At 39.0% G+C, this 11,029-nt stretch overlaps 1 protein-coding gene across 2 annotated transcripts in view; it reads left to right on the top strand.

The window, feature by feature from the left end:
- CAV1 (caveolin 1) overlaps positions 1-10,568 on the top strand; it is a 26,193-nt gene extending 15,625 nt beyond the window's left edge. For both annotated transcript variants that reach the window (XM_026648740.2, XM_026648742.2), the window contains exon 3: positions 8,392-10,568. In XM_026648740.2, the coding sequence (XP_026504525.1) occupies positions 8,392-8,733 (342 nt within the window). In that variant the 3' untranslated portion in view covers positions 8,734-10,568. The remainder of the gene's footprint in view (positions 1-8,391) is intronic.
- Positions 10,569-11,029: the final 461 nt, after the last annotated feature.

Here is an 11,029-nt window from a genome sequence, read left to right as displayed (position 1 = left end):
GGCGCCAAACAGCTGATTGGCACTGCAAGCCTGGGAGGCGGGAGAAGTGGAGCGGCGACCACGCGCTCGGGGAGGAACGCTGTAAAAAAAAATTGGGGGCACCGCTTTTTGGCGCCCCCAAATCTTGGCACCCTAGGCAACCGCCTAGTTCGCCTTAATGGTAGCACCGGCCCTGTAACCTACTTTTGGCATATTTGACAAAAGTGGAACCCAAGTAAAGTTTATCTTATCCTCGTGAGCCAGTGAGTTTCTCTACTAAAAGCTAATGGGAAACTTTGCTGTATCTCCCTGCCCTAATGTCCATATTTCTAGCCACTTCACTCCTATTTTTACATGGCTTGGTTCACTTTGGCTCTTGTTATCAGTCTGATGACACTCACCATCGCAGAGTGTTACTGGACTGATAACCAGAGGGGAAAGCTAAGAGACATGAACATGCTGCAGGAAGAGCGATGTAGTCAGAACAATGGAAATGACAATAGAACCTAGAAATGATGATAACAAAATGCATAGGTTGCCTAGTGCAGATGCTGCTTGTACAGGGTTGATCCCTATGCTGTGGGCAGAATCTGCTCCTCACAGGAGGGATCAGGGTGATAGTTATGACTAAGGCTCCGTGTTTGTCATGGCAGTCACGGAAGTCACAGATTTTGTGACTTTCCGTGACCTCCGTGACTTCTTCAGCGGCCTGTGTGGCTGGCCCAGCAACTGCCTGAGCAGCTCGGGCAGCCCCTGGGACAGGCGCACCAGCTGTTGCTGTGGCTGTCTCGGGCTCCCTGCCCCCCCGCAGCAGGTGTTTGGGTGTGGGGGGACTCAGGACTGGGGATTGGCATGCCGGGCGGTGCTTACCTGGGGGGAAGCTCCCCAGAATGGCAACAGGAACTCCCCTCCCTCAGCTCCTAGCTCCAAGTGCTGCCTCCGCCCGCAGGCACTGCCCCTGCAGTTCCCATTGGCCGCGATTCCCAGACAATGTCAGGTTAACATCCCTACTTAATCACTGTAGAGTAGCTTGGGACTTGTGGCCAGTGGAAAAGTGAAATGGGAAGATGTGGCAACGGGACATTGACTACAATTCATATGAGATGGTGTATTCAGTATTGTGCAGTATAATCTAAAATTGATATAAAAGTTCCCACGTTTGTTAAAATTAGTCTGGAACAGTAATCCCTGATTGTTGTGGCATGAACTAATCATTGTTTAGCCTCTCACAAACATAACGGTTCCTATGTACTTTTAGGACATTTGTGTGTGACTTGAGCAGTGCCACCGTGGTATAGCAAGTACCATGACTCCATGACATCATCTTCATCTCTTACACTTAGAACAGGCATGTCTGCCAAGAAAAGAAATATGGCCTGATTCTCCTCTCCTCAGGAGTCACGCCACAGAAGTCAGTACAGTTAGACTAGTATTGTAAGACAAGCAGTTACTGAGACTCAGGCCTAGAGAGAACATTCACTCTTGACTTTTCAGCCTGAAAAGCAATGAGATTGCTTTGGAGTCATATTTTTAAAATAAATATTTCACCATTGTAATGAATTATATGTAAATACATCTGAGCACATGGGCGATTCTAATAATTTACTTTAACAGCTTTGTGAGTTCCATATAAACATATAGTTTCTTTTTTTTGGATGCCAAAAAGATAGTCAAGCATAACCTTTTTGTTAAAAACAGACTAAGTTAAAGATGCAGCCTCAGAAGGGCTAAAGGGCTTCAGTGCAAAGTTAGTTTCCCAGTAAGATTTAATGTTTCTACTATGAGCCAGTCAAAAAAATAAATTCTCCTATAAAACAGCCAGCCAGGACAAATTCAATCCTGTGGTCCTTCTAGATGTTTGTAAAGACTTTTGGCCTAATCCTAAAAACCCTTTATGCACAGGACTAATTTGAGGAGTAATTCGACTCAGTGCAGAAGCAAATACATTTATGTTGCTGAATACATTTTGTGTTTCACCTACATTAGCATAATGTGATACAAAAGTGAATGTTGATGACAGGTTTTATGTGCTTAACTAGAAAATCCTTGTATAGTTTGGGGAAAGGGCTACTATAACCTAAAACTTGTTATCTTAACTATTGCAGAAATGGCTTTTTTTAACAGCATGTTTTTATGTTCATGAATGAGGCAATATACACATTGCATAGATTCACACTCATATTTTCCACTCTCTATTAGGAAGGTTGGCTCTAGAAATCAGTGTTGCAGGTCTTAGAATCATCTAAGTTCCAGTACATGGATCACTAAACTCCAAGTTTTCTATTGAAACAGAAATATAATATCCAGACCCTGTCCTAATGGAAATGATGCTTTTTTTCATTTCTGCATATATACATTTTTTTTGTAATGTATTTGACCGGATTCAACACCACCTGACAGTTCATGTTAGCCAAACAATGTCACGACACATCAAGCAAGGATTACTTTTCTTAACATATGTTACTAGATTTTGGTTAACTTGTACTTGCAAATTTATAGATTTATTTTATGGGCCAATGTGCTGCACAAAAGAATTCAGCATCATTTATAAAAGTCCAAAAGTATAAACCATTCAATCCTAACAAAGCTTTAATGGAAATACAAAGAAATTGGAGTATTTTTATTTCTTTGATGTCACGCACAAGATTGCCAGCATAGCAATATGTTTCATTCATTACAGTTACAAAAATTCCATTTTCCTATCTTTGCTTGTTGATGGTATTGAACTTGGATGACTGTAGAACTTTACAGGAGAAAAGCCCCTAGTTTTCTATACTGATGTCACAGGGAGTTATTCTCTAATATGAGTTAAAACAAAAATTCATTTATATGAGCTACAAAACCATGTTTGTAATTCTTATTTGAAGAAAAGACATTTGCCAATCCTACCTTTTAAAGTTGATATTTTTATTATTATTATAATATTTTATAATACTTTTATAGTTACATTTTACAAACTCCTTATAAATTTCTGGCTCTGCACAGCTTCTATAAAAAATACATAGAGTTGTGTCTCCATTGCACATATAACACGTTTTCGTAATGGAAGATTGATTCCATGGATGAAATCCTGGCCTCTTTGAAGTCAGGAGGAATTTTGCCATGGACTTCAGTGAGGCCAGAATATGCTGTTGAATTGGTTAGAAAACTTGTTTTCATTTGGTGAAATAATTCTTTTAGAGAAGTACCAAATATCACTTTTGTGCTATTAGAGCCTTCTTCAGAGTGGCATTATAGCTTGCTGTTTGCAGAACCAGGGAGAAGAATTAGGCTGGGAATGGAAACCTACAAGTAGCCAGGGCTGGGGAGAAGTCTTAGGCTTAGTAACACACCAAATTAAGCTAAAATGATATTATCCATCCTTAACCAACACTACACCAGGAAGTTGTATCCATTTAAACAAATCGATTTAGAAACCATTTTAAACAGTTGGAATTTCTGAGTGAAACCCTGGCTCCATTCAAGTGAATGGCAAAACTCACATTGATTTCAGTGGGGACAGGATTTCACCATCTGTGTGTAGATCAGCTGTTGGTTTGAGGATTAGACAGTGTTATTTTGGAATTTTCTTTTTGTGAATAAAATCAGATCCCCCATGGTGGTGACGTGGCAGCTAATGACTCTACAGTGAGTGTGTGGCTTGTGTCTGGAGCTGGGTGGAGACTGCACTAATTTACAGGGATTTATATGGTCTCCCTGGAAATACAATTTTAGCTGCTTATCCATTTATGTACATGATTTGTCATCTTTACAGGTATTACAGAAGAGGTAAATGATTACATTCCCTATCCCATAAGGTGTTAAAAATATCAGACTCCATAACCATTGGGTAGAGTAGGATGCTGCTGAGAATAGTGTAAGTAACGAATGTGCTGTGCCTTAGAAAAGCACATTAAAGAACTGTGGCTCAGTGTGTGGCATATTAAGCCTGATCCAGTAAACTCATACTCTTGGCAGCAATCTCATTTGGAGCAGCTCCTATGAGTGTATTGTTCTTTCCACCAATTTATATAATTGTTTTAATTTCTTGCAGCGGAATACTATCGTGATGTTCATTTTTCCTGTTGACCTACTCTGCTTGGTTATGTTGGCCACACTAAATATCCTGTGCCGTGGATTATATCAAACACATGTTTAGCTTGTGTGACATGGGGCTGAACTATTATGTCTCAACATGTTTCTGTTAATATTCTAATGGAAATGTTATGACAATTAAGCTTCCTGGATATTTTGGCATTTCAACAGAGACCTGTAAAATATGCATCCTTTATTGTAGCACTTCCTTCAGGTGAATTTTTGCACAGGTTGGCTATAATAGTCAAAACTATGGAATGTGTATGAAAGGGTATTTCTTCTAAATATTAATATATTAGCCTGGCCAGGTATCTTACCAACAGAGTGTCAACCCATGATCCCTATGGGCAAGAACCAGACTACAATGAAAAGATGTTCCTAATGATTAACTCAAACTGAGAATCCCCTGACACTTCCAGAATGAAAGAGATGCACCATCGGGTGCTGATATAAATATGGCACATTAACAACTATTTATGTTTGGTTTTAAAGCACAAGTTTAAAAAACTGTCTTCCCCACACACTGACTGTGAAAATTCAATAAGGGTACTAAGGGTGGTATTAGAAAATTCAGCCAAGAGTGCATGTCTTTAAGTTAGAGGACTGCATGATGTGGCACGAATGGATGTAATCACTATAGAGGGCTACATATTTTTTTAGGAGAGCTCCCAGAAGGTTGTGTTGGGCACTCAACACATTGAAGATGCCATACAATGTCTCACAATTTCCCCCTCTCAGATACTTTGAATATGAGGGGGCTGTGACGTTGTGCAGTCTATATGGTTTTATAAAAACATGATAATAAGTGAATATAATGTAACTGGAATATGCTTCATGCAAAAGGTCTCTTGTAAGGTATCATTACAAAGCTTATAATCTACTGAGTGTGATCATCCTATCTGTATAAATGTACCACTCTTGTATCTGAAACTAGAAATATGAAATATAACTCTGAGGGCCTATTGTAATTATGCAAAGTGTGAGCCATTAATGGTGGTTTGGAATTTTAATGACTCCCATTGTCTGCAGATGGCTGTGTTTACCTGTGAGTCTTCCTGTATATGTGTGTGCTGGCAAGTGGGTAATGAAGTCTTGCAGTGACATGTGATCATGTCACCTGAACTGGAATCCATCTTTAACCTGGTGCTTTTCCAGTGAGGGGGGGTGGAAACCCAGAGGGACAAAGGGTTCCCGCCTTATGCAAAAGATATATAAAGGGGTGGAAGAGAACAGAGGGGGAGAGGAGCCATCATGAAGAATCCCCTAGCTATCACCTGAGCTGGAACAAGAGCTGTACCAAGGGAAAGAATTGTGCCCAGGCCTGGAAGGTGTCCAGTCTGAGAAAAAACTTACTGAAGCATCTCTGAGGGTGAGATTATCTGTATTCAGTTTGATTAGACATAGATTTGCGCATTTTATTTTATTTTGCTTGGTGACTTACTTTGTTCTGTCTGTTACTACTTGGAACCACTTCAATCCTACTTTCTGTATTTAATAAAATCACTTTTTTCCTTATTAATTAACTCAGAGTATGTATTAATACCTGGGGGAGCAAACAACTGTGCATATCTCTCTATCAGTGTTATAGAGGGCGAACAATTTATGAGTTTACTCTGCATAAGCTTTATACAGGGTAAAACTGATTTATTTGGGTTTAGACCCCATTGGGAGTTGGGCATCTGAGCGCTATAGACAAGCACACTTCTGTGAGCTGTTTTCAGGTAAACCTGCAGCTTTGGGGCAAGTAATTCAGACCCTGGGTCTGTGTTGGAGCAGACGGGAGTGTCTGGCTCAGCAAGACAGGGTGCTGGAGTCCTGAGCTGGCAGGGAAAACAGGAATAGAAGTAGTCAAAAGTGTCAAAGTGTAAAATACTCTTTTTGGGCCTGATGTGCAGATCTCTGTATTGCATACTCCTTACATGTTCATGTCATAGAAGTAGTCTTGGTACATTAGGTGGCAGCTCCTCACTATAATTGTTCATGCCTTTATCATTTTAAGGTTGGACTGTTGTATTACACTTTATCAGGGGATAGTCAGAAGGCCCATTAGAAGCTTCTACTCCTGAAAATGTGGTTTCCCATCTTCAGATCATATTGCATCTGTGGTCCATCATATCCACTGGCTGCCAGTTCTCTGCTGGGTGAAATGTAAGGTGCTGGTTACTATCTATAAAGCCCTAAAAGTTCTAGAACCCTGTTATCACAAAGGCCAGCTGTCCCTCTATTCCCAATCATACAATGCCAACATTTAACAGAAATGCTTTCCTTGCCTATCAAGGGTGAATGGGCCCTGGAGCTGAATGTTCCGAGCAGATGTTCCTCATTTCTAGAATTCACTCCTGCCAGAAGCGAGCTGGAGCCTGGCCACTTTTAGAACATGATGTAAGATGAATCTCATTAGTCACGTCCTCCACAAACTGCAGGTTCTGGAATCCCCTGATATACTGTATGGTTTGCCAGTTGGTCTTCCCCACCTTTCAAGAAGTTGGCTTGGTTACCATGGGGGTGATTATGTGTGTGCTTCACATGATTGGGGAAATGTTGTTTGCTCTTGATTTAAGCTACATAAAATGTGTCTAGATTCTGAATGCCTCAAATACATCTAATAAAATAATAATTTATATCTAGAGTTTCTGGTTTGCAATTTACATTGAGCTGTCAACATTTTACAAACTATTAAATTGCTGTCACCTTAGGATGTGAAAATGACTGCCTTATTCAAATGCACCAGAAGAAGTCCCTGTTGCACTGTTGAAGTCTGGAGCTTGGTTTCATGGTAACATAGATGTCACAATGTGAAGTGGCTGGAATTAAGGGTCCAGTCATTCAAGAGGCAGAACATGCAACATGATTCTGTTCATTACAGTAAGAATTGAAGACAATCAGCACCTTGCAAGTTAAACCCTTACATGATCAGGAGATATGAAAATGTTGGGTTGATATTTAATGGCTTAAATTTGTTTCTCTCAATATTTGCTCCTCTGTAATTGACTTCATAGGAAAAAAATTAAGGAAAGATGCACTATTATTTGAAAAGCTTTTATTGGGGTTTTTAACCTCATTCTATTAAATTAAAATAGATTTTCCAAATGCACTAAAATTGTCTAAATAAATGACTTGTAATAATTTCACATAACCACATAATACTCCACTCACAGTGCTTTAGGAAAGCAACTATTTTGTTACAAAAATTTAGACTTTTAAATGCATAATATTCAATTTCTCATTCTAAGAAAATTTTCTTCTTTAACAACCAGATGAGCCCAGTGTCAAAAGTGCTGTTTTTCATTCGAATTCAAAGGAAATTACACAAAATGTATCATAACCCTTTAACATCAATACTTTGTCACTTTCATAAACCCAGCAATAACTTGTTTCACTATTAAGAGGGGCCTGAAGAGACAGGACAGTAATTCACTGTCTAGTGTGATTAAGTCTAACATTATTTAAATATTCTAAATGCTTTTGCAAAATGGAAGGCTTTGCATGGAAATCTTTACTACTGTTTATAAGCCATTCATTCTACAGTATTGCATATTGTGATTTTGCAATGCAGAACTGCTGCTCCTCTTTTTAATACTAGTTTTCTATTCCAGAGCATTGCATATTTACATTAGAATATATGGAGCCTAATCTTGATCTCACTTCCCTGATCATATAAATTAGGAGTAACCCCAGTTACGTCTATGAAGTTTCACTGTCGCAAGTGGAAAGCAGATGCTTGTCTGCTGTATCTTCTTGTGTTCTTCAAGGATTGGTTCACAGTCAGACAGCAGCATTTCTCTACAGTGCAATTCTCCTTATAGCCATTGGAGGCCTGAGAATGGTGTCCCCATTTGTTCTTCTTTTTGCTCCTTCCTTCGGGGACCATGACCCAATTTCCCTGTGTCCATTATAGGAGGAAACTCCAGGCCAGGAATCTGAGCTTCCATTCCAGTTACATGAACAGATCTGCTAGCCACAACTAGCAGAGACTTGTTTTATATTTTAGACACACTTACATGCAAATGCGTCACACAGCCCACAAGACTGTTCCATGCAATTCAGAGACTAAAGTCCTGATTCAGCAAATTACTTAAGCAGGTGTTTGACTTTAATGATATGAATAACCCTATCTTTAGTCAGCAAAAAACTTAAGTACATGCTTAATGTACATATGTGCTTAAATGTCTAAATAAATGGGACTTGCATGCTCAAAGTTAAGCACATGCTTAAGTGTTTTGTTGAACCGAGGCCATAATGAGTAGATCATTGTTAAGACAAAGGGTATTTGGAATCCACACATCTGTCGGTTGTGAATATCTGTCTAACCTGCTTTTGTGTCCTCTTTGCCTGCAGATTGATTTTGAAGATGTCATTGCTGAACCTGATGGAACACACAGTTTTGACGGGATTTGGAAGGCCAGTTTCACTACCTTCACTGTGACAAAATACTGGTTTTATCGCTTACTGTCAGCAATCTTTGGCATTCCTCTGGCTCTCATCTGGGGTATTTACTTTGCCATTTTGTCATTCTTGCACATCTGGGCAGTGGTGCCATGCATAAGGAGCTACTTGATTGAGATCCAATGCATCAGCCGGGTCTATTCTATCTGCATCCACACATTCTGTGACCCATTATTCGAGGCCATCGGCAAAATGTTCAGCACTATCCGGGCAACAGTACGAAAAGAAATATAAGTGATGCTTCAAGGACAGCTCTCTGTCTGGAGAGTCTTTTTGTGTGCCAATTTCAAGGCTCCTAAATCAATCTGCAGTAACGGCTGGTGAATATACTGGCCCAAAACAAAGAATCATTTGTTCAGTTTTCATTACTAATATTTATCCCTACTGGATTTTTTTTCACTCTGCATTTTTCAAACTGATCTTGAATTGCTACTCTCCCATTCCAGCCGCATATCATTTTGCTGACCATTTGATAAACAGATTGATGTGCTTTTGTCGGGGTTTTTTTTAGCCCTCCATTCATTCCTTGCAAGATACATTCACAATGATATAATAAAGAACTGCAAAAATGCTTTTCAACACTGTCATGCCATTCATTTTATTGTGGGCAAACAGTATAAAGCTATTGCAGCAGAATGAACCTGACAGTTGGCAGGTTTTAAAAGAATGTTCTTTTTTCAATTGTATTGTCAGTTGACTACAGCCATTTACTGTAATGGTCAGATATGGTCTACTATGAAAAGACAGATATAAATAAATTACTTAACTAATATATGTTCTGAAAATCTAATGCCTTATCAGATCAGAGACTTTGACACATATAACTTTCCATGTCCAAATGCTGAATGTCCATAAAAAGCTACAGTTAATGCCTTCTTGTGTCATAGTAGCTATCCTGAAAGTTTGCTGCCAACTGTTTGTCAACCCTTCACTATAATTACAGAAGCAAACTGAAGATCAAAGCTAAAAAATATTGTTATTAAAATGTTTTTCTGGCAGTGACTTATGATGTGTCTCTTAGCTAATATGTAGGTGTTTATCACACTAGTAAATATCACAAATGTGTCTGAGATGACACTGGCTTAAAAAATGAATAATCCAGGTGTGCCAAACTCATGCCATAACATGCCAACTATGAGCTGTCTCTGAGAGAAGCCAGCTTTAAAAAAACCTTCCTGTCAACCGAGGTCAGCATGCTGTTAGCTCACAGATTATTTTCAGGAGAATTCACGCTTTGCTGAGTCCAAACTAATCCATCACAAGAGATGCTTTAGAAACTCCACATTGTGTTCCACTTTTTTAGCTGAGCTGCAGCCATCAGGAAGTCTTAATGGAGGGTATTGTGTGAAACTGTCAAATGTTGCAAAGCATGAGCCCTTGAAAATAAAGCATTTGCAACATATTATGCTGTGACCCATGGGAGCCTTTGACCTCACAGTGATGTTACTGAGTTCAGAGGATATCCTCATAAGGTTTGCATGAAGCATTTGAACCCTTAAAACCTGAAATGTACATAAAGCTGCCTGGTATAGTCAAAGCTTTATGCCTAGTGCTGAGATTCTGCATATTGCTTTTTTTGAGTCAGGGGTGCCTTCCATTCTGTTTCTGCCATACGTGCATTTAAAATCTGTTTGGAGGATGCAGCTGCTGCTTCTTCTCTCTCTTTTTTTTTTATAGGCACATACATTACAAACCTATTAACTACTTTTGTTTTGCATTTAAAACAGACACTGGTATGGGTATAGTTTTATGTTTTTACTATGTACAGAACTGAGAGTGTACTATTATAGAGATTTTGCAGTATTAAAAACAAGTAAGATTGTAAACAAGAAATATTTTATCTTTATATGAGGAAAATCACTTTGAAAAGGCCTCCTTGATTTATCATGTAAACTGTGTATCCTGAAAGATGTCTGTTCACTTAGACTTATTAGTCCCTAATCCAAATACATTGCTGATCCAAGACATTTACATTGCTATTATATGCTTACAGATTTAACCGACACTTTTTTTTATTTTGTATGTACTACAAAGGCTACAATCTACGCAATAAAAAATGTTTAATGGTAGCTCCAGTCTGAATTATTCTTTACCTAAAAAGCTATTTTCACAAATCTCACATCCTTAAGAAGCAAGACCAAACATTTCTCGAGTAAAAGTCAAATAAATCATGTAAGAGAAAGATCCTGTAACTAAACCTTGGGTGGTGACTCGGTGTTTGTTATGAGTAGGTTTTCACAATAGTAAATGATGTTTCCCTCACTGTTATACATTGACATTATTTAGCTAGTAGATAGCACACTGCACTGGGACTTGGGAGATGTGGCTTCTAGTCCCAACTCTGCTTCTGGGTGAGCTTAGGTAATTCACTTCACTTTCCTGTTCCTCAGGCATCGGGATAATGATACCTAAAGTGCTTTGGAGCTGTCCTGATGAAAAGTCCTACGTCAGAGCTAAGTATTATTGTATATTTCATTTTACATAAAAGACATCGTGCCTGATCCTGCCACACTTGAGCTCTTTGGGAGTT

The sequence above is a fragment of the Terrapene carolina genome, unplaced genomic scaffold (genome assembly GCF_002925995.2).
Source record: "Terrapene carolina triunguis isolate 2854851 unplaced genomic scaffold, T_m_triunguis-2.0 Scaffold68, whole genome shotgun sequence".
NCBI classification, from domain to species: Eukaryota; Metazoa; Chordata; order Testudines; family Emydidae; genus Terrapene; species Terrapene triunguis.
This window is presented reverse-complemented; position numbering and strand designations above follow the sequence as displayed.